The sequence below is a fragment of the Prionailurus viverrinus genome, chromosome E2, assembly GCF_022837055.1.
Source record: "Prionailurus viverrinus isolate Anna chromosome E2, UM_Priviv_1.0, whole genome shotgun sequence".
NCBI lineage: Eukaryota > Metazoa > Chordata > Mammalia > Carnivora > Felidae > Prionailurus > Prionailurus viverrinus.
Window position 1 is genome coordinate 54,472,785 of NC_062575.1, and position 22,277 is coordinate 54,495,061.

General features: G+C 55.9%; 3 protein-coding genes across 6 annotated transcripts; all 3 read left to right on the plus strand.

The window, feature by feature from the left end:
- Window positions 1-49: 49 nt before the first annotated feature.
- Window positions 50-6,520, plus strand: BCL2L12 (BCL2 like 12). The gene is made up of 7 exons (XM_047836282.1): window positions 50-189; window positions 831-945; window positions 1,162-1,304; window positions 2,161-2,247; window positions 2,336-2,427; window positions 4,296-4,583; window positions 6,298-6,520. Exons 2-7 carry the CDS (start codon window positions 839-841, stop codon window positions 6,346-6,348), a joined length of 768 nt encoding a protein of 255 aa, XP_047692238.1. The 5' UTR covers window positions 50-189; window positions 831-838; the 3' UTR covers window positions 6,349-6,520.
- Window positions 6,521-10,458: 3,938 nt separating this feature from the next.
- On the plus strand, window positions 10,459-20,023 carry PRMT1 (protein arginine methyltransferase 1). 4 transcript variants are annotated; one of them, XM_047836636.1, is made up of 11 exons: window positions 10,514-10,600; window positions 12,792-12,845; window positions 13,379-13,480; window positions 14,288-14,443; window positions 14,585-14,648; window positions 16,293-16,435; window positions 17,207-17,294; window positions 17,389-17,504; window positions 18,121-18,271; window positions 18,564-18,685; window positions 19,719-20,023. In XM_047836636.1, the coding sequence occupies exons 1-11, from the start codon at window positions 10,565-10,567 to the stop codon at window positions 19,800-19,802; spliced, it is 1,116 nt and encodes a 371-aa protein (XP_047692592.1). In that variant the 5' UTR covers window positions 10,514-10,564; the 3' UTR covers window positions 19,803-20,023. The 4 variants fall into 4 exon arrangements, with proteins under 4 accessions (XP_047692593.1, XP_047692592.1, XP_047692594.1 ...); XM_047836637.1 differs by lacking the exon at window positions 12,792-12,845 and having other exon boundaries at window positions 10,459-10,600; XM_047836638.1 differs by lacking the exons at window positions 10,514-10,600; window positions 12,792-12,845 and adding an exon at window positions 13,053-13,164.
- A 981-nt stretch (window positions 20,024-21,004) lies between these two features.
- On the plus strand, window positions 21,005-22,067 carry ADM5 (adrenomedullin 5 (putative)). Its single transcript, XM_047836640.1, has 2 exons — window positions 21,005-21,390; window positions 21,600-22,067. Exons 1-2 carry the CDS (start codon window positions 21,323-21,325, stop codon window positions 21,853-21,855), a joined length of 324 nt encoding a protein of 107 aa, XP_047692596.1. The 5' UTR covers window positions 21,005-21,322; the 3' UTR covers window positions 21,856-22,067.
- Window positions 22,068-22,277: the final 210 nt, after the last annotated feature.

The window sequence follows — 22,277 nt, forward strand, 5'->3', positions numbered from 1 at the left end:
TTTTAAGGTCTTCCGGCCAAGGGAATGCTGGGAACGTCACATGCAAATTAGGTGGGCATCCCGCGCACCGCCCCTTGGGCGACAGGGCCGGCACCAACCCGACCCACTGCGCAGGCGCGGGAAAGTTGAACTTCTAAAAGTTTACCCAAGTCCACTGAAGGAGGAGGGGGAGGTGGCTCCCGGCACCAGGTAAGCCGGCCGTTCGCGGGGGCTGGGGTGAGGAGGGGAGAGGCCGGGATCTAGGAGCGGGCACCTCGGTCCCGCTTCCCCGACATCCACGCGTCCCGAGTCCCCAAGATGCCAGCCTCAGTCAGATAGTGGAACTACACTTCCCAGGCCGGCTGCGCGGCGAGCTAGCGCGGAACGCGGGGAAGGTTTGCCATGAAGCCTGCTGGGATTCGTAGTTCCCGATTCTCTAAAAGCTTGAGAAGCTTGGTATCTGCCTTCAGAACCCAGAAGTCGGAGCCCCAAGTTCTCGTCTCTCTCAGACTGAAGAATCCAGATTCCCCATCCCCCTTCTCCGAAAACTCAAGAGTCCAGCTCCCAGTGCCTTCCTCCCTTAGACCCACGAATCCGGGTCCCCAGCCTCTTCCTCTCCAAGCATCAAGGAGTCTTCCTCCTCATCCCTCTTCTCTCTCCGAGGACTCAAGAATCTGGGTCCCCAGGCCCTAACTCCCCTAAAGGACTTGGAAATTCGGACTCTCGGCCCCTTCCTCCCTTGGGGACTCACGAGTCCTGATCCTCTCCTTATTCAGGGATTAGGCATTTGGGCCCCAATCCTCCAATGCAGTGCAACCCTGGAGTCCATCCCCCAGTTCCCTCTTTCACAGGTGCCCCCATGGCAGGCTCGGAAGAGCTGGGGCTCCGGGAGGACACGCTGAGAGTCCTAGCGGCCTTCTTTAGGCGAGGTGAGGCCGCCGGGTCCCCCATTCCAACCCCACCCAGGTAAGAGGAGCTGCCCTCCTCCCTCAGGGGCCTGCATTTGGGGCGGGGCCCCCCCTCTGACTCTTGCGCCTGGTCTCAGCCTGCCTGCACTCCCCTCTCTTTATATCTGGCTCTATTCCTTGTCCCTGGGGTTGCAGTGAGAGGCCTTCAGTGGGAGGAAAAAGGGACTGCTTGCAAGGAGCCTCCGGGGTCACTCTCTGAGGTCCCCTTCCCCAGGAGTCCTGCCCAGGAGGAGCCAACAGATTTCCTGAGCCGTCTTCGAAGATGTCTTCCCTGCCCCCTGGGGCGAGGAGCAGTTCCTCCTGAGTCCCCTCGGCCTTGCTCCCTGCCCCTCCGCCCATGCTATGTTTCAGAGCCTGGTAAGAGCTTTTCCCTAGATCACCCATGAACTGGCAGGGCCAGGAGCTTTGATTCTTACAGATGGAAAGGATGAGCTAGTCCAAGATCATTCAGCTCAAAGGGGGAGCTGAGTGGGGACTACCCTCCCCATTCTGTGCTCCCCCTGCCCCCAGTTACATTGTCTGTCCATTCTGTGAGCTGGCTTCAGGAGAACTCTTGGTCCCTTTCTATCTGTTATCTCTCTCCTTCCATGCATGCTTCCCTCTCCCTAGGACTTTGTAGCCCACCAGTATCCCCAGTAGGGAGGCAGGAGACCTGGCATTCAAACACAATTCCCTGGATATTTAGTTACAGGTCTCTGAGACATTCCTTTTCTTCCTTGCTCCTATTTTTCTCCACTAGCAAAGTAGGAATGAGGGGAGTGGGGGGAGGTGTCATTGGACTTGATCAAGAATAACCAGAAGGTTTCTTTCCTCTCGTATGTGAGCCTGGATAGACTAGTAATGGCTACTGGGAGAGCTAGCTTGAAAAGGATTTCGCAGCTGGGGAGAAGAGTCCTGTGACCAGCTGATGACACTTGAAACCAGCAAGGGATAGAGTGATAATAGCTGGAGCACCCTGTGTTTGTTTCCTTGGTTGGGATAATCTTCAAAGTCTAGTTCAGCTCTAACATTCTCAGTCCAGTTGGCGGGGTGGTGGGGGGGGACACCATAAAATGGAAAGTACAAAGGTCTTTTGCCAAGTGTGCTCACTGGGCCTCAGTTTACCCCATTGTGAAATGGAGATCGTTGCTACCTGGCAAGGCGGTGGGGACACGGAGAGAATCCATGACTTCCCCATGTCCCGGAGATCCATCATTGGCTCTTTTCACCCCAGGCCCAGCTACTCCGGATTTCTATGCTCTGGTGGCCCAGCGGCTAGAACAGCTGGTCCAGGAGCAACTGAGATCCCCACCTAGCCCAGGTGAGGTACACAGGGGCCCTGGAGAAGGAGGAGGGTGGAAGGGTTGGCAGAGTTCTGCTCCCAGCCGAATTCTCTTCTGTCCCCCCAGAGTTACAGGGTCCCCCACCCACAGAGAAGGAAGCCCTGCTGCGGAAGCTGGTGGCCCTGCTGGAGGAAGAGGCAGACGTCATCAACCAGAAGGTGATGGGCGGTCTCTTCCACCCTTAGCTAAGATAGGAATCGCGGGATGGTTGGGCCCTGGGATCCAAAGCTGGATCTGTATTCTCTTTAGACGGTCAAGTGAGGAGAGGGTGGGACTAGCCTTCAGTGTAGGGTTTGCAATCAAGTCCACACTCATTCTGCTCACAGCACCACAGGCCAATAAGTCGAGAGGCAAGATATGGGGTAAGGAAAGTGACTTTATTTGGAAAAGGAGCAAACCGGGCAGACTACCCACCCAAACAGCAATCTCCCTCAGCATGAGATTGGGCCTCTTTTATGTTGGGATTGGGGGGGAAGCAGGAGGGGGTTGGGAGTCAAAGGGTGACTGACATCTGTAGATAACGGAGGGAGGTTGTGTAACTGTTTTTTGTCCTTGGTCAGTTGATCTTTGTGTACAGGAAACTGGTCATGTCATTCCTGTAAATCTCATACATAGCATGGTCATTTCTGTAGGTACCTTCCTTTTGAAAAAAAGTTGAGGGTGCCTGGGTGGGTCAGTTGGTTAAATCAGGTCATGATTTCACAGTTCGTGAGTTTGAGCCCCACGTCGGGCTGTGTGCTGACAGCGTAGAGCCTGGAGCCTACTTCGGATTCTGTGTTCCCCTCTCTCTCTGCCCCTCCCCTACTCATGCTCTGTCTCTCTTTCTCAAAATTGAATAAATGTTAAAAAATTTTTAAAAATTTATTTGTTTTGAGAGAGAGAGAGAGAGAGCACAAGTGGGGGAGGATGTGAGAGAGAGAGAGAGAGAGAGAGAGAGAGAGAGAATCCCCAACAGGCTCCTCACACGGGGCTCGAACCCATGAACTGTGAGATCACGACCTGAGCCAAAATCAAGAGTCAGATGCTTAACTGACTGAGCTACCCAGGGACCCCTGTAGGTACCTTCCTTATCTCCTATGGTGAGGCAGATTTCGGGTAAAATATGGTCTTTGCAAATCTTAGCTGCAACGTGCCTACGTGCAGGGCTAAGCAGAAGTTTCTAAATTAAAGGTCACAGCAGTAAGGGAAATAGAAGCAATATGGAGTCAGACGTGCTAAGTTTCTCCACTACGTGTTGAGCCACAGTTAGTTAGGGTCAGGATAGTGTTTTAAACTGGTTTGCATTCATCGCCAGAGGGGCGTGGCCTAGAGAGAAGAGGTGTGGCCATTCCAAACTAGATCTCTGAAACTGACTGAGACCAGTTAAGGAGTTAGGGACTGTATGGTGGTGGGAGGGGGGTTGGTTTGGAGAGGGCTGTCTGAAATCTGAAACCCTGGGGGCGCCTGACTGGCTCAGTCGGAAGAGCATGCATCTCTTGATCTCGGGATTGTGAGTTTGAGCCCCATTTTGGGTGTAGAGACTACTTAAAAATAAAACTTAAAAAATCTGAAGCCCTTGTTAACTATAGAGGGGCATGACTTAGAATGTGAAGGGAAATGACTGCGGAGGAGGTCTGGCTTATGACTGTCACGGACCTTGATTGGCTCAGGAACTTGGGCAGTGTATAATCCTGTAGTATTGTATGGTGGAAGGCAAGGTTGCAGGCACTAGCCTGGCCTCAGGTGCTCTCAGGGAACCCCTAAGGGGGCGTGGCTATAAGATTAACATTCTAGAACTCGGCTAAGAGGGACTTGGCCCTCATTGGCTGTCCAGGCCTTGCCTTAACTTCTCGTCCACTTTCCTAGGAGTGGTTTGGCAGAGATCAGAGGCTCGTTTATGATTGGCTGGTGTGATGGATGGGGCGTGGCTCACATTATTAGTAGCAAACGCACTCGTTTCAAGAAGCCACGCCTCCTATCCTCCTATTGGCTGGCCACGGGGGCACAACCGAGGCAGACCCGGCCTCTTCTCTTCCCCACCCCACAGCTGGCCTTGGACCCCGCCCTGCGCGGAAAGCTGGCCCGCCTCTCCGCGGGCTCCTTCGCCCGCCTAGTGGAGCTGTTCTCCTGCCGGGAGAGCAGCCCTCTGCCCCGTCGCGCACGCCCCTCCTTGCCCTGCCCTGGGCCCCCTCCGCCTTCCCCGGAGCCCCTGGCCCGCCTGGCCCTGGCCATGGAGCTGAGCCGCCGCGTGGCCGGGCTGGGGGGCACCCTGGCCGGACTCAGCGTGGAGCACGTGCACAGCTTCGCGCCCTGGATCCAGGCCCACGGGGGCTGGGTGAGCTGCCAAAGCTTCTCTTGGCCTCCCTTTACCCACTTGTAACTTGTGTCTGTGTGGTAGGGGGGTGGCTTCTTCGCCTTCTTTTCAGACCTCACGCGTGTTCTCGGAGCCCTACTATTCATCTGTTCCGTGTCCATTGCGCGCCTTCTGTACACCAGTAGTAGGTGATCCGTGCAGACCCCATGCCTCGCTTAAACCATGCTGGCAAACGTTAACAGTTATGAGTGGGAAGCAAGTAAGGCCCCTTCCTGGGCCTTGGTTTCCTCATCTGTCAAACGGGGAGAGTAGAAGTACCTGTCCCAGAGGGTTATCGTCAAGACTAAAATGGGATCATCTTTGGCACCCTGTAGGCATTTGCTTGATTACCTGGTGACTGCTTCTCTGACACTGCCTGCCAGAATGCACTTGCCTGGATAGCCCCCTGCCTGGTTTCCTCTGCTCCCTTCGGGGGTTACCCGCAGTGAGGCCTCCCTGGGTCCTCATTTAAAGCTGAGGCCACCTCCATACCCACCCACCCACTTCCTTTCCTTCTTTGTTGCTTTACCTCCTTCTATAGGACAGCTGCTTCCAGATGGCAGAAGTCACTTGTTTGACTTATTATTTCCTTTTATTTGTTGTTTTCTCTTGCCCCTGACGTATCAGCTTCACAAGACCTGGGAATCTTAGCAACCTTACTCACTGCTTTAAATCCAGTGTCAGGCTCAGAGCTGGATTGGGCTCCAGTGTGCTGGCAGTGTGACCTTGGCAACTGTCCCCAGCTACCTGAGCATCAGTCCCCCCCCCCCCCCCCCCCGGCCCCTGCCCAACGGGCACCGTTCACTTACCTACCTCTTGGCTGTGGGGATTCAGTGACAGAACGATGTGTGCCCTGCTCTCAGAATGTAACCATTGCCTCACAGAGTGGCAGGAGCTGGCCAGATGTGTTTGAGGAGCCAGTAGAGAGAGGAGGCCAGTAGCGCTTCAGGAGGGTGAGCGAAGGGATGACAACAGAAGGGGCGACCAGATCCTGCGGGGATCTGTGAGCTTGGGGCCCCCTAGAGCCCTCCGGGCAGAGGGACGCTAGCTCACTTAGGTGTTAACCTGCGCCCTCTGGCGGCCGCCTGGGGGAATACCGTAGAGGGCGAGCCGGAAGTAGGGAGTTCTAGGGAGTTCGGAGGAGGTAGGTGACTGAGCTGGCTCAGGGAGGAGATGAGGGTGGAGGGGACAGTGGATACCGTGTCTGGAGCTCGGTGCCGAAGCTTGTTTGTTATGCGAAATTGTTTTTATTTTTTGGCCGCGTGCACCGCCAAGGACTTTAGTGGAATGATTCCACGTAATCCCCACAACCACCTCATGGGATTTGGATTTTTTCCTGCTTTTATGGAGACTCCGGGAAAGTCCCTCATGCAGAGGATGGGAATTAGGACTTTGACACAAAGCCAAGGCTCTTAATTGTTAAAACCCCAGGACTGTTCCCCTTCTCTGAGTCTCTGTTCCCTGTCTCTCTGTCTACTCTCCACCCTGGGGCTTTGTTTTCCTTCCCTTTTTCTAGGACTCCGTCCCCATCCACCCAGGGGTCTCTGATCCTTTCTTTGGATCCCTGTCCACCCGCCCTGTCTGGTTCCTTGCCTTCCCTGTCTCTGCTCCCGCTGGGCTGGCGTAGATGCCATGGTGAATGGAGGGCAGGCTCTTTGCGTGAATGCTCACGGGTTCTTCCACTTTTCCCCTCCAGGAGGGCATCCTGGCCATTTCACCCGTGGACTTGAACTTACCCCTGGACTGAGATCTTCCTCAGAAGCTGCTACCAGATTAGACCTCATGTCTCTATGCTCTTCCTGTGCTTTGCCAAACCTTCCTGTTCCACTCAGGGTTGTGGGGTGGGTTGCCCTGCCTGTTTCTGCCAAAAAGAAATTGTTTTAAATTTTTTCACATTAAAGACTTTTTCAAGTATTCAATGGTTTGTCCTTTATCTTGAGAACTAGAGTTGTAAGTAGGAGATTTGGGGGCGCCCGGGTGGCTCAGGCGGTTGAGCATCTCGATGTGGGCTCAGGTCATATGAGATCTCGTGGTTTGTGACTTTGAGCCCCTCATCGGGCTCTGTGCTGACAGTGCAGAGCCTGGTTGGGATTCTCTCTCTCTCCCTCTCTCCCTGCCCCTTCCCCACTCGCGCTGTGTGTGTCTCTCTCTTCTCTCAAAATAAATAAATAAACTTTCAAAAAATAAATAAGTAGGAGATTTGGCTCAGATCTCTCTCTCTCTCTCTCTCTGTCTGGCTTATAACTTGAGGAAAGAGCCAATTCATTCTTTTTAGAAATATTTCTTTGGAGCACCTACAAGTGTGTGTCACCTGATCATACTTGCAGACTTGAGGATATCTACAGATATGATTCCAGCTAATTACATTTTGTTTTCCTGTTGCATGATTTATGCATTCCAGTTACTCCTGTGTTGATGGCCATGAAGTCTTTCCAGCTATTTCCAAACGAAAGCTATGATCTTCCTACACGGGGCACCCGGAACACCACCCTTTTTTTTGAAGATTTATTTTATTTTTAGAGGTAGAGTGTGTGAGCCGGGGAGAGAGAGAGAGAATTTTTTTTTTTTTTTTTTTTTTTTTAAGGAGAGAGAGAGCACGAGTAGGGGAGGGGCAGAGTGGAGAGAGAGGGAGACACAGAATCTGAAGCAGGCTCCAGGCTCTGAGCTGTCAGCACAGAGCCTGACGTGGGGGCTCATGACCTGAGCCAAAGTCGGACGCTGAACCAACTGTGTCACCCAGGCGCGCCAAGAGAGAGTGGATCTTAAGCAGGCCCCATGCTCAGCTCAGAGCCCGAGGTGGGGCTCGATCCCACAACCCTGGGATCATGACCTGAGCTGAAATTAGAAGTCGGATGCTCAACTGACTGAGCCACCCAGGTGCCCCTCCTTCTGAGTCTTTTTGGCCAGTTACTCATCTACCTATAGACCAGGGGGTTGTCACCTTTTTAGGGCTATAGCCCCCTTCAAAAAATTCTCTTTGTAAATATACAAAACGGTCTGTACAAGGTGACACAGGAAGCCAATTACAGTTGAATCTCATCATTCACAGACGGCAGATTTGTGAATTTTGCCTACTCGCTAAAATTCATTTGTAATCCCCAAATTAACACGGTGGTTGTTGGTAGGCATGCATACGTCCAGGGCAGCAAAAGATCTGACACCCACTGTGCACCTTTTTGGCTAAGGTTGAGCCAGATGGCACTCTGCCCTCTTGTTTCAGCTGTCATGCTGCAAATGAGTATCCTTTCCTCAATCTGTTTAGTGCTACATTTTTTTGCATATTTGTACTTTTTTTTTTTTTTTTTTTTACAAAAATGTTTATTTATTTTTGAGAGAGAGAGACAGAGAGGCAGAGTGCGAACAGGGGAGAAGCAGAGAGAGAGGGAGGGAGACACAGAATCCGGAGCAGGCTCCAGGCTCCGAGCTGTCAACACAAGAGCCCAACGCGGGGCTTGAATTCACATACCGCGAGATCACGACCTGAGCTGAGGTCGGACACTTAACCAACTGAGCCACCCAGGCGCCCCTGCATATTTGTACTTTTTATGGTGATTTTGTTGTTTAAAATGACCCCAAGAGTAGCACTCGTGCTCTCTCTCAAAAATAGATAAATGAAGAAACAAACAAACAAAAAAGGAATTCTACCGATGGCCAATAGCACATGAGAAAACGTTCAACATTCATGGTCAGGACAATGCCAAGGACAACCAAAATGACACACCTCTTCATTTCCACCAGAATGGTTACAATTAAATACCATTTTTTTTAATGTTTATTTATTTTTGAGAGCGAGAGTGAGAGACAGAGCATGGGTAGGGGAGGGGCGGAGAGAGGGAGACACAGAATCTGAAGCAGGCTCTAGAATCTGAGCTGTCAGCACAGAGCCCGATGTGGGGCTCGAACTCACCAACTGTGAGATCATGACCCGAGAGGAAGTCGGAGGCTTAACTGACTCAGCCACCCAGACACCCTTAAACACTGATCTTCAAAAGTGCTGGTGAGGATGTGGAGCAACAGGGGTTCTTCATGCATCACTGATGGGAATGCAAAGTAGTAGAAGACACTGGAAAACTTTTTGGGAATGTCTTATAGTGAAACATACGCCTAGCATACAGCTTGGCCATCTGCTCCTAGGTTTACCCAAGAGAAATAAAAGACAATGAGTCCACAGAAAGACTCCTGCATGAACAGGGATAGCCACTTTATCTTCATAGCCCCCCAAAGTATACAATGTCCATCAACAGGGAAATGGATAAACTGTGATACATCCCTAGGATGGAATTCTCCTCAGCAATAAAAAAGTTTGCAGAAACGTTACATGCAACGACTTGGGATGACTCTCAAAAGCATTATGTTGAGTGAAAGAGGACTAACACAAAAGAAAACATACTGTATAATTCCATTCATTTGAAATTTTAGAAAAGAAAAAGCTACATGGGAGCCACAGAAAACAGAAAGTGATCGCTTCTGGGGTGGGGGTGGGTGGGAGAGGTACTGACTACAAAAGACTCATGAAGGAAATTTGTGGGGTGATGGATATATTCCTCGGGTTGCATTCACCTTCATTCAACTGCAGATGTCCTCCACTCATGATGGTTCAACTTGAAATTTTTGGTGTGAAAGGGGTACACTCTGCATTAGAAACTATACTCTGAGTTTGAATTTGGATCTTTCCCTGGGCTCCTGATCTCTCATGTTACGCCACAGCTCACAGCCAAGCAATCACGAGGGTGAACAACCAATGCACATATAACCATTCTGCACCCATACAATCATGCTAACAGCATTCGATGAATTAATTATAGGAGATATTCAACATTTAAGTATAAAATACTCTCTGTGTTGGATGATGTCGCCCAAGTGTAGGCTAATGTAAGTATTCCAAACATTGCTGAGCTATGATTTTCGGCTGGTTAGGTGGATTAAATGCATTTTCAAGTTCCGTTATTTTAAACTTACTATCAGTTTATTGGGGGCAGGGACGTAACCCCATCATAAGTCAGGAAGGTCTGTAGTAATTTTTTCTGCAAGAGGAGAAAAGCTTCCCGGAAGAGGTGGCATCTCAGGTGTGCCCAGAAAGATGTACAAGAGTTGACAGGCAAAGGGAGGTGAGTATTCCAGCGGGGGCGGGGACCCGGCAAAGGCCAAGTGGCTTGAGCAGGGTTGTATTTAGAAAACTCGGGACAGTCAGGTAGAGGACTAGGTGGCTATATGTCGTGAGGCCTGAGTCCTATAGCTGACTTGTTTCGGACCCAGACAAGCCCTCCTTTTCTTTGAGCCTCTCACTGTCCCTCAGGTAAGTGGGCACAAACTCCCTTGTTTCTTCTGAACTCCCATAGGGCTGGGAGAAGCCACCCAAGGCTCCTTGGAGAAGCCTCCTCCAAGGGAGGAGGAGTGACAGTTCCTTTGAGCCAATAGCTGGAGCCTAAAGACCGCCCTCCCTCCCTCCTCGTGGGCCAATCGCCGCATTCCCCTTGAGACCAGCAGCTTGACAGGGCTTGTCCAAAGTATTCATGACGTCACATTCCGGATAAACCAATAGCAGCTATTAAGAGGCGGGTTGTTTAGGTGATGGACAGCTCTCTTTCAAGATGTCTGCTTAGCGCGGGGCCCACCGGGAAATTTTGAGGCGGTGCTTGGCGGAGCAGGGGAGGGAACTTCTGGTAGACTTTGCCCAATCATAGTCGCAGTTCTTACGATAGACGGACCGTCTTTCCCATCCCGTCGACTTAAGGGGGCGGGGCTCCGCACACCAGACTGGGCGGGCCCGTCAACTTTGATGGGCGTCTTCTTTGCCCAGTCGCTAAGCGATATTCTCAGACGGGCCGCCTCCATTGCCAATGAGATCTCCTGGCGGGGTCGTGGTGGGCGGGCTGTGGACCCTCCGGTATAAGGCGGTCCCGGGGGAGTGCGGAGAAAGGGGGGGGTCTCGGCGGCAGGAGGAGGAGTAGGTGCGGGTGAAGATGGCGGCAGCCGAGGCCGCGAACTGCATCATGGAGGTGAGCGCCCGGAGCGCCGCCGGGGATAGGAGGCGGTTTTGGGGTCGATGTTTTGTGCCTTCGTCGTGGGGAAGGGGCTCCGAATGGGCGGATTGGGGCTGAAGGGTCTCGGACGTACGGAGGGGAAAGCGCATGCTCCAGATCCCAGGATACAGTTTGGGATGCGGGTTTCCTGGCTTTCGGGGGCCTGCGGCACCCGTTCGAGCCGAGGGTGTCGTGCCCCCTCCCACGTGGAGGAGGGCTGGGGGCGCTTCCGGCCAGGCCCCCACGTGGCCGCGCCACGGTGGGTGGGGAGGGGGTGTGCCGTGCCCGGTGGCCCGGCGGGCTCCACGTGCGGGACAAAGGCCCCGCCCCCGACCGGGGGAGGGGCGCCCCGGGGGGGCGGAGAGGAGGCTCCGACCCTCCCTCCGAGGCCCCCAGCCCTCTCCCCCGGGATCGCTCTGTACCCCTCGGGGTGGGCTTACTTCGGTTCCTCGGACAAGTAAAGGGTCTCTCGAGGGGAGCAGTGTAGCTCGACTCTCTACAACGCCGTTCCTGATACCGAGGCATCTGCTTAGGCTTCGGTCCAGGTTCCGTGCAGTCATGGGTTGGGATTGGAGGAAGAGGAAGAATTGGTTCCCACCGGGCCCCCGGTTTCCTGTCCGTGGATTCTCCCCTGCCCGGGACTTTGGGAGCTGGGGGGATGGGGCATGCCCCTGTGACCTCCCTCTGGGTGGTGGGGGGGCCTCTAGTTGAAGGAGATCCTTCCCGATAAGGCGTCGTGCACCCCCTTGTGGCCATGTCTGGGTGTGTGGGAGGGACATCTTTTTCATGGGGCGTGCCCCAAAGCCCACCTCCCCGGGCGAGGGGAGGGAGAGTCTCTGCTATGAAAAGGATGTGGTGGAATATAAATTACCTCCTATTGGAGATCTTTCTCTCCCCGGCGCATACGCGAAGGTGGGGTATGGTCCCCTCCCCCCTTCCTGAAGCCCTGTTTGAGGGTCCTGAGCCTGGAGGCTTGAAATGGTTTCCTGAAAGGTTTAGTTTTCGTGCAGCCATGTGGGGTTGCCTTCGGTGCTGTTTCAGGCTCTCTTGGGACTTGCCTGGTCGTGGTATTAGTGGTGTTCAGAAATGGGTCCCAGTGGGAAATCCCCTTACCCGTCACCCTGTATAGGTAGGTGTCCTCACTGGCTGGGGGTGGGGTGGGGGTGGAGCTTGGAGCTGTGTGGGTCACGTCTGTGACTTCATGCTTCTTGGGGCCCAGAGGATGATCACATCTGGAAGAGATGTAATCTGATGGGGCCTCTGAACTCCCTCCTCTTCCCTTGTAGCATTGGGGGCAGGCAGCTCCCAGGGGTCACTCCAGTGACCCCTCTATCCTCCTTGGCTGGCTCCTGGACCAGGGTCTGTGTGGGTGGAGGAAGTACTTTCCTTAGAAGTTGTCTCAGGACTTGGCCCCACACGGGGCGGATAGGCGGCTGTGGTGGGATGGGGGGGGGGGGACGTTTAGGGCCTGGGTCCTGGGATGGGGATTGACCGGTTAGGGGTTCCAGAGTCTGGCCTCCTTCCCCAGACTCTGCCTTCATGGGAAGAGGGTAATTAGCTAGGAGACTGGCTCCAGCTGGTTTTGTTTGGGGGCTCCCTGAGCCCAAGGCAGGAGCTAGTGGCCAGGGTGCCAGCCCTGCCTGTGTGCCACACCTCCTTTCTGGAACCCTCTCAGACAAGAGACTTGTTTGCAGCGGTGGCAGATGCCCAGTGGGTACACCCTGCCAGCCCCCCCCCCCCGCCAGCTACTCATGGCACCCCAGGATGGGGGTGCGTGTCAGGAAGTGTCACATAATCTGGGGGGATTAGATGATGAGGGGGAGCGACAGCTGGCAGTGCCTGTGTGCCTGGCGGGTGCCAGTTCCTCTGGCCTGGATGGGGGAGGTGTGGATGGTCAGGTGCCTGGCCAGAGAGGGACAACTTGGGGGCGGGCCACCATCTCTCCAGCCATAGCTGGGACAGAACCCCATCTCTTCTCCCCCCACTCCCCTCCTCCCTTTTAAAAGCAGCCCTGCCTCTTTACTTGCTCCCTCTGCCACCACTCCCCGCCAAGGAATAGGCAAATTGCAGGAGACACCCCCTCCCCTGTGAGCTGGGGGTCCCCTGGCCTGGCCCTCCCCTAGCCACTCCCAGTAGCTAATCCTTTCTCCCTGTTACTCTCTCCTAGAATTTTGTAGCCACCTTGGCTAATGGGATGAGCCTCCAGCCGCCTCTTGAAGAAGTAAATATCCTTTTGTGAGACCCTTCCCCACATAAATATATCTTGCCACACATCAGGCCCTTTCTAGCCGGCTAACCATGATTCCTCTTGCTTCAAACCAGCTCACCCTGTGCCCCCAAACCGTTAGCACAAACCCCCTGCAGGTTTGTGGCTCCCATCTGGCCTCCCCAAATACTGTGGCTACTTCCTTAACTCCATTTCCAGCCCCCCTTTGCCCTTCCCGTGTCTGCCTCAGTTCTGCCTTCCCCTCCCCTCCCCAGCTGTGGGCTGAGCTAGAGACGGGGGCAGAGAAACTGGAGAGATGGTAGGCGTGGCTGAGGTATTGGGGTATTCCCCTGGATGGTGCTCTGGGGGGGTCCTGGAAGAGGAAAGTGGGGTTGTTAGGTTTTGGGGGTTCTGGGGGAGGCAAGATGGCAGGCGGGGGCTGTAGGGTTGCCATGGTATGATTCGGGAGGGAGAAGTAGGGACCTGAATGTTTGAGAGGGCTTGGAGAGCCACCAGATTTGACCCATGCTCCCGTCCACCCCTCCCAGGTCTCCTGTGGCCAAGCAGAAAGCAGCGAGAAGCCCAACGCTGAGGACATGACGTCCAAAGATTACTACTTTGATTCCTATGCTCACTTCGGCATTCACGAGGTGAGTGTGAGCAGCTCCAAAAGCTGCCGCATCTTGAGGGGGTTAATGTGCATCTTCCGGAGGGCTGGAACTTAATGTCCCACGCATGCGCATTGCCTCCCCTGGCAGCGGGCCTGGCCGCCCCTCTGGGTAGGAGGCACACACCCCGGGGTCGCCTCTCCCAGCCGTTGCCTTGGAGATGGAGCTCAGCCCTTAGCTCTTGGGAGGCTGGGGTTGGGGCGCCTGCCTGCCTGCCTCCCTGCCTGCGACTTCAGCCAGAGGTCAGGGTCAGCTGGTGTCTGCCGCCCTCTAGTGTCCGGTCGTGGGACTGCCCCCCCAGCCTCTCCCGCCCGGATGCACAGGGCTTCTGGACCCTTTTGCACCTTCTGGAAGCTGGTATCCCAGAAAGCGCCTGGGGTGGGATTCTGAGGACCTCTGCTTTTTCTTTTTTTTTTGCAAAGGACTCTTTTTTTTTTTTTTTTTAACTGTAGTAAAATATACATAACAAACTACACTGGTTTTTGGTTTTTTTTTTTTAAGTGAACAGTTTGGTGGCACTGAGTGGGTAAAAGCCAGAGATCACTAGGGCTTAGGAGGCAACAATAGAATCGGGCCAAGGTGCAAGGGAGTTTAGTCCATCCAATCTGATTTTACAAATAGGGAAACGGAGGCATGTGGAAGAGAAATGACTTCTTCCAAGGGGACTAAGAAGTGGGAGGGCTGAGCTCTAGCTCTCCAGACCACCAGTGTGTCAGGGGCCAGGCTGCCCCGTTTTCCAGCTGGGGACGCGGGCACCCTCATGGCGTGTTTGTGTCTCGTGCCCCCCAGGAGATGCTGAAAGATGAGGTACGCACCCTCACGTACCGAAACTCCATGTTTCACAACCGGCACCTCTTCAAGGACAAGGTGGTGCTGGACGTGGGATCGGGCACAGGGATCCTCTGTATGTTCGCTGCCAAGGCCGGAGCCCGCAAGGTCATCGGGGTGAGTGTCCTGGGCAGGCGGGTGGGCCTGGGCCTGGGGACGGGGAGGGGCCCCTTAGGGCTCAGGGATGGGATGGAGGGGAACGGGGGGCTGAGGGTCGGAGTGGGGGAGTCTCACCCTCCCTTCTTTCTGGGCCCCCAGATCGAGTGTTCCAGTATCTCTGATTATGCGGTGAAGATCGTCAAAGCCAACAAGCTAGACCATGGTGAGCCCAGGAAGAGAATGGGTTTGTGGGGATGGAATGAGTGATTTCCCACTTCCCCGGGGCCCTTGGCAGTGGGGTTCGACAATCCCCATTGGATGCACACACCTCTGCTTTCTTTTTTGTTTTTTTTTAATTTTTTTTTTAACGTTTACTCATTTGTGAGAGATGGAAAGAGACAGAGCACAAGCAGGGGAGGGGACAGAAAGAGAGGGAGACACAGAATCGGAAGCAGGCGTCAGGCTCCGAGCTGTCAGCACAGAGCCCGATGTGGGGCTCGAACCCATGGACTGTGAGATCATGACCTGAGCCAAAGTCGGACACTTAACCGGCTGAGCCACCCAGGCGCTCCCACCTCAGCTTTCTTATTCAGGCTCTGGGGGCGGACACGTAAGCAGCTTCTGAGATGTTCGTCCCTTCGCACATAACGTCATCTCACATATGAACTAGCGTGTCCGTGAGGTCAGTTTTATAAAAGTAGGATGCTCGGGTCAAAAATACAAATTGTGTAGATGCTGCCGCGTTGCTTTTTTTTTTTTTTTTTTTTTTTAACGTTTATTTATTTTTGAGAGGGGGAGAGGGAGATACAGAATCCAAAACAGGCTCCAGGCTCCGAGCTGTCAGCACAGAGGCCAGCGTGGAGCTTGAACTCACAAACTGTGAGGTCATCACCTGAGCCAAAGTCAGGTGCTTAGCTGAAACACCCTGGCACCCCACCGAATGGCTTTTAAGTTCCCACCTGCAAGGTTCGAGGGGCAGAGGATATGAGAAGATGGTGGGTTTTCGGGCTGTGGAGGCTCCTAGCATCCTAGAAACTGAAGTGATTGTTATCTTTTTTTAAGTTAATTTGTTTTGAAAGAGAGTGTGTGCACGAGCCGGGGAGAGGGAGAGAGAATCCCAATCAGGCTCTGTACTGTCGGCACAGAGTCTGACACAGGGCTTGATCTTACAAAGCAGGAGATCATGACCTGAGCTGAAATCAAGAGTCAGATGTTTAACTGACTAAGCCACCCAGATGCCCCTGAAGTGATTTTTTTTTTTTTAAGAGACTAGTATATATAAATTAAGAGAGAGAGACTAATATAATGAGCCCCCAGGTATCTATCAGTCAGCTTTAAATGTCTCCATTTGAAGCAAATTTCAACCATTATATCATTTCTCCTGTAAATCCTGCTGTGTGTGTCTCTAATAGATGAAGCCATTCAAAAAATATGACCATATTGTTAACGACAAAGTCTTAATATCACCTAATGCCTAACCCATACAAAATTTCTGCTTCTGCCTTAAAAATATCCAGAGTGATGGATGAATTTTAAAATGGAGTTAACAGAGGGGCGCCCGGCTGGCTCAGTCAGTGGAGCGTGCAACTCTCCCATCTCAGGGTTGTGAGTTCAAGCCTCACGTTGGGCATAGGGATTACTTAAAAAACAAGAAATAAAAAACCCTGAGTTCACAGAGCATGGCTTCAGCTGGTCGAGTTCTTTGAAGATGCCCAAATGCGGCCCCCAACCTTTCCTGGATAAAACGGGCTGCTCAGTGGGATCCCTAGGCCCTGCCCCCCCCCACCTGCCGACTCCCTCCCCTGCCAGAGGCAAGCAGACGGGTCTCCTCAGGGCTGGGTGCACGTGCCTCTGTCTGCCCCTGCAGTGGTGACCATCATCAAGGGGAAGGTGGAGGAGGTGGAGCTTCCGGTGGAGAAGGTGGACATCATTATCAGCGAGTGGATGGGCTACTGCCTTTTCTACGAGTCAATGCTCAACACCGTTCTCTATGCCCGAGACAAGTGGCTGGTGAGGCCCTCGGCGGGGTGGGGGCTGTGCGCTGGGGCTAGGCTCCTTCGGCCACGTGTTGAATACCTGTCAGTCGGGGTCTGGGCAGAAGACAAAAGCCATGGCAGATATTTCCCACACAGGGGACTTCGTACAGGGGATTGACCACTCCGATGTCGGAGGGCCAGGAGCCAAAATGGGATGTTACAGGCACCAGGAGCTAGACATTGTTTGACGAGGAGTGTCAGGAGGTGGTTGGTGCTGGGAAGAAGAACATGGCAGGGCAGAAGGATAGGAGAGGCTGGAGGGCCTTGCTTCCGGGTGCTCAGATCAGAGCAGGCCTCCCAGGGGGAGGTGACTGAGACCTGGTCAAGGGGAAAGCTGCATGACATCCTGGGGGGAAGAGCACCTGGGCCCAGGAAATAGTTAGTGCAAAGGTCCTGGGGCAGGAGAGTTTTTACTGTGTGTTGAGGGACAGGGAGTGGACTGAAGAAACAGAACGTGCAGGGGGCCTGAGCACTCCCATGAGACTTTGGTTTCTCCTCTCAGAGGAGCCAGGGAGGGTCCTGCAGATCCTTCAGAACCTATGAAGGACAGGTCTGACTTAGGTGCTCCTAGATGAGGCGTGAGGACAGAAGCCAGGAACCAGTGAAGAGGCCGCTTGTAGGAGTCCAGGTGGGCAGGACGGAGATAGAGTGTGTGGATGGATAGAGAGACGCAAGTTGTCCAGGTTTGGGGCCGGTGTCCCGAGTCTCCCCCCATCCTTCACACCCTCCCCCTCCCCCTCGGCAGGCACCCGATGGCCTCATCTTCCCAGACCGGGCCACGCTGTATGTGACGGCCATTGAAGACCGGCAGTACAAAGACTACAAGATCCACTGTGAGTTTGGGTCCCTCGGACGCCCATGGGGCGGGACTGGCTTGCCCTGAGCGCCCCCTGCCGGGCTCACCCTCCTCCCTGCTTGCCTCCCCAGGGTGGGAGAACGTATATGGCTTTGACATGTCTTGCATCAAAGACGTGGCCATCAAGGAGCCCCTGGTGGACGTGGTGGACCCCAAGCAGTTGGTCACCAACGCCTGCCTCATAAAGGTGAGGTGGGGAGAGTGTGTGGCCAGGTTGTCCCCGGGGTTGGAGACAAGGAAGGGCCGCCACTTGGGCCTGAGCAAGACCTCAGGTCCAGGTGTTTGTCTTGGAGTCTGACCTGTCAGCCAGAGGTGGCGCCGGAGGCCCAGAGAAGCCACCTTGACCATCAAAAAGCTCTGTGAGCTAAGCCCGCTCGTGGTTCGGACAGAGGGGTGGATTCTAGAATTGTGCTTGGCCACGAGAGGTGGGCCGAGAGCCACGTGGAGGAAGAGGAAGTCTGGAGCGAGTGGAGACAGGAGCTGGATGGGCGGCTGGACACCCTGCCAGAAAGAGTGCCGGGGAACCGTCCTAGGGTTTTGAGCCGGGGGTTGACGTGATCTCATGGCCAGTGTTTTCACATCACTGGCTGCCATCACGAGCGTGGCGGGGGGACGCCGGTGAAGGGGTAACGGGTGACACTCCAAGCACGAGCAGTTGCTCTAGGAAGTAGGACTGTCCGGTTTGGGCTTCCGGTGGGGGAGGGAGGGGACTGGGGACTGCCGCGTGGCACCCCCAGGGTCTTCGGCCGAACGAACGCTGGGCGGGGTGCCGGGGAGTGGGGCTCACGGAGCCTGTCCCGCAGGAGGTGGACATCTACACCGTCAAGGTGGAAGACCTGACCTTCACCTCCCCCTTCTGCCTGCAAGTGAAGCGGAATGACTACGTGCACGCGCTGGTGGCCTACTTCAACATCGAGTTCACTCGCTGCCACAAGAGGACAGGCTTCTCCACCAGTGAGCGAGGGGCGGGGCCGGGGTGGGGGCTGTGCCACAGCAGCCGGCAGAGGGAGCCCGTGTTGTGACCGCGGCTCTGCCAGCTCACCTGAGCCTGTCCTGCCTCAGTTTCCCCACCTGTGAAAGTAGACGAGGTCCCTCTCCAGGACTTGATGGGAGTGAAGGGATTCGGGGATGGTGACCCCTGTCACCACTCAGTAAAGGTCATCAAGGGGCCGGCCAGAGGGAAGGGCCCAGCCAAGGCCGGGGGATGGGGGGGGGGGGTCCTGGCTGACCCGACCGCACCCCCCAGGCCCCGAGTCCCCGTACACGCACTGGAAGCAGACCGTGTTCTACATGGAGGACTACCTGACCGTGAAGACGGGCGAGGAGATCTTTGGCACCATTGGCATGCGGCCCAATGCCAAGAATAATGTGAGGCGCTGCGGGGGTTCGGGGGTGGGCCCAGGAGGGGCATCTCCGCCTGTTCTGGGGCCCCGGCAGCCCAGCCCTCTCAGCTATGTTGAGTCAGAGACCCCCAGAGAAACCCCGAGTACATGGGAGGTCGAAGGCTCTGGAGCCTGGAGTCCAGGGCGGGGGCCTGGGCTAAACGCGTGGATCTGTGCGCCCGGGCTGGATCCTGATCGGGGAGCACAGACGGAGGAGGCCCCAAGGTCACGCCAGCTTTCCAAGGGAAGCTGGAGGTCTTCCAGCAGAGGCAGCTTTGCTGCCCCCCAGAGGGCATTTGTCTCTCTGGAGACATTTGGGGCTCTCAAAACTGGAGAAGGGGTGCTACTGGTGGCTCCCGGGAGTGGCAGGGATGCCGCTGCGCATCCCGCGGTGACGAGGACACCGGAACTTCCTCCACTCTGGCCCCAAATGTCTGTGGTACTGAGCTTGAGAGAGACCGAGAGAGACCGAGAGAGAGAGAGAGAGACACACACACACACATACACACACACACACACACACACAGACACACCCGGTGAGCTGAAGAGACAGGGAGATGCCCAGAGATGGGAGAGGAGCCCGGGCGCCTGGGATGAGGTGCAGCGAGGACTGAGGGCAGGCGCCATCATGGTTATAGGTGACTTTGCCCCGAGCCTTTCCGGGGAGTCCTGGGGGGGTGGGGAGCATGGAAGTGTTGGCTTGCCGGAAGCTTGGGAGTAGAGGAAGTGCGGAAGGCGGGGTTGGGACCCCTGAGTTTGGCTGGAGAGGGGTTTGCTTTCTTCAAAAGCAATGAGGCCAATGGCTTGGGATAGGGAAAGATCTCGGGATGTGGGAGACAGAGCAGCCCGGTTCGGCCGGGCTCCAGGTGGGTTTGAGGGTGGGACCGGCCCCGGGGAGTCTCCAGCCTGGCCTTGGTCTCCTGGGAGCGCGCGCCCCGCTGCTGCCTCCCGACTCCCGACGGTTCGGGTCTCTGCCTGCCCCGTGGCGCGCGCCCCTCACGTCTGCCCTCTCCCCACAGCGCGACCTGGACTTCACCATCGACCTGGACTTCAAGGGCCAGCTGTGCGAGCTGTCCTGCTCCACTGACTACCGGATGCGCTGAGGCGGCGCCCGGCTTCTCCCACCCCGGCCGGGCCGGCCCTGCACGGGCCCAGGGGCTGCGGCATCCTTAGGCAGTTTGGGGGCTCCCCCTTCCTCTCCTTCCCTCCCTCAGAAGGGGGTTTTAGGGGCCTGGGCTGGGGGGGGGGGGCACATCGTGACTGTGTTTTTCATAACTTATGTTTTTATATGGTTGCATTTACGCCAATAAATCCTCAGCTGGGACGGCTCGGCTTCCTGGGGGGCGGAGCAGGGTCTCTGCCGTCCACACCCTCCACCAGGGTCACTTCCCCTGTCTGCCTCTCCGGGCCTGTGTCCTCCCCCAACCCCCTCACTCATGCCCCCTGAGGCCCCATTCCCACTTGTCCCCATTGGGCAGGGCTCCCGCTCCACTGCCCTGCTGGGCTGGGGGAGGGTTGGGGTGTGGGTTCCCAGCACAGCTGGGCCCTTAGGTTTCCCAGAAAGCCATCTTCCCCCGCCACCCCCCCCCCCCCCCCCCCCCCCCCCAGCACACACATTGTTCCTCTGGCTGTTTTTTCCTGTCTGGGACCCTCCAAGGCCAGGCCAGGGCTGACTGGCAGTGACTGCTGCCCTGCCTGCTGCTGCCGCTGGGGAAACTGAGTCATGGGGGGGGGGGGTTGTTAGGGGATAGAACTTGTGGGGAGGGGGTGTCTGCTTCTCTCCCCAGCCTTGCTTGGAACGTGGAGTTGGGGGACTAGGGAAGGGTCCCCTCCTAGGGCCACAGGGCCTCCCCACCTCCCCAGAGGCTATCCCAACCTCAGCTCCCCAGGGACCCTCTGTTCAGCCTCTGCTGCAGGCATGGTATCCACACCCGACCCTTCCCACGACCTTGTGTACAGAGCCCCTCGTCCCCCAGGATGCTGTCCCAGGACCTGGACCACCTAAGCCACCAGAATTTTCCTTTTCATGGCCCTGCTGACACCTGCTTCAGTACAGCTGAAGCCCTAGGCCCTGTGGCTCTTTGCACCTGTCTACACCTCTTCCCCTTCCAGGATGGTGTCTGCCGGCTATTCTGGGGCCCAGACTCCCTTTGTCCACACCCCCAGGTGGCTCTGCAACATGCCCCGCGTTGTCCTGCCCACGAAGGAGCCTGGCCATTCGAAGGCAGGGTCCCTGATGGGTTGAGGCTGAAGTCCCAGAAGCCCAGCGCCTCCCTGCCCCCACCCCTTTCCTGGAAGCCCTAAGCTGTGTCACCACTAGCAGGTGTCAGCTGCCCCGCCCCTCTTCCCTCCTTAAAAGGGTCGCTCTCCAGAGGCCTCCCAGGGTCAGAGCGCCGCTGCGCGACCAGCACACCCGTGTGGGGCTCCGACGCCAAGGACAGGACGTGGGGATCCAGGTTCTGTCTTCCCTTCTGGCGTGGTGTGGCCTGGACTCGGCCTCGGTTTTCCCCGCCGGGGGAGTGAGGACTGGCGCTGAAGCGCGAGTCGGGAGGGGGCGGGGCCGCACTCCAGACGGGCCGCTTCGCCCAGGGGTTTCAAGGACCACTCCCGGCCCCACCCCACGATGACTTCCCACGTCCTCCTGTTGCTTCTCGCCTCCTCCATCCTGGGGGACCCGGACTCTGCGGGCAGGTGAGAAGCGGGTGGCGGCGGGGACCGGGCGGGAAGGAGACCGCGAGGAGCGTGCGCCCTCTTCAGGCCACGGTTTTCCGCGTCGGTGGAATGGTCATCTGTACACGCGCCTGCCATGTGGCGGAGCTCTGGGTGCCCCGACCCCACCGAGACCCCTTTCTCGAGAGGATTCTGTTTGAACCCGGTCTTCTCCCATGCTCCTTCCCCAGACGGCCCCTGCATCAGGTCGCCCAGAACCGCAGGCGCCTCTGTTCCCTGGGCACATGCCAGACGCACCGCCTGCCAGAGATTATATACTGGCTCAGCTCTGCCTCCACCAAAGAGCTCTCAGGGAAGGCCGGCCGCGAGCCCCAGGACCCCCACAGCTACGGGCGCCGCCGTAAGCGCGACGCCAGAGTCCTGCTCCGTCTCTATGACCCTGGCCCGAAGAAAAGAGGCCAGCGCAGTGCCCGGCTGGCTGGGTGACGTCGGGCACGTCCCTGTTCCTCCTCTGGCCTCAGCTTACCTACCTGTGTATTGGGGCCACGATCCCAAGTTTCTTTTGCCCTCCATCTCCTGGGCTCACTCAGAAACTGTCTCCCCCCGGCTGTGACTGGGCTGGACTCGGTGCACACCGGACCTAGCATGTACAAAGAATACTATCGTCCAGAGCCTAATAAAACGAGTTTCACGTTTCAGCCTCTGCTTGTCTGTGCCCATTCCGGCCTCCCAGTCTGAGCTCAGTCTGTGACATATTCTCCCCCTTTATCCGTGCACCTTTTCCCACACGGAAGTCCCTCTGCCTGTCTCACTTGAATCCAATCTGCTGTAGCTTCCCTTTCGCACCCCTCAATCCGCGCAGCTGCTTTTTCCGTGGGCGGTTTTGGTGGGCGGGCCCAATTTCCCAA

What these genes read in the sequence shown, in the direction of transcription:
- ADM5 (XM_047836640.1), top strand. Translation starts at nt 21,323, where the DNA reads ATGACTTCCCACGTCCTCCTGTTGCTTCTCGCCTCCTCCATCCTGGGG. An exon ending in GACCCGGACTCTGCGGGCAG is followed by an intron (nt 21,391 to 21,599) that starts GTGAGAAGCGGG and finishes CTCCTTCCCCAG; the next exon opens with ACGGCCCCTGCATCAGGTCG.
- BCL2L12 (XM_047836282.1), top strand. Translation starts at nt 839, where the DNA reads ATGGCAGGCTCGGAAGAGCTGGGGCTCCGGGAGGACACGCTGAGAGTC. An exon ending in CCCATTCCAACCCCACCCAG is followed by an intron (nt 946 to 1,161) that starts GTAAGAGGAGCT and finishes CCCCTTCCCCAG; the next exon opens with GAGTCCTGCCCAGGAGGAGC. An exon ending in GAGATCCCCACCTAGCCCAG is followed by an intron (nt 2,248 to 2,335) that starts GTGAGGTACACA and finishes CTGTCCCCCCAG; the next exon opens with AGTTACAGGGTCCCCCACCC.
- PRMT1 (XM_047836636.1), top strand. Translation starts at nt 10,565, where the DNA reads ATGGCGGCAGCCGAGGCCGCGAACTGCATCATGGAG. An exon ending in ATGCCCGAGACAAGTGGCTG is followed by an intron (nt 16,436 to 17,206) that starts GTGAGGCCCTCG and finishes CCCCCTCGGCAG; the next exon opens with GCACCCGATGGCCTCATCTT. An exon ending in GGCCCAATGCCAAGAATAAT is followed by an intron (nt 18,686 to 19,718) that starts GTGAGGCGCTGC and finishes CTCTCCCCACAG; the next exon opens with CGCGACCTGGACTTCACCAT.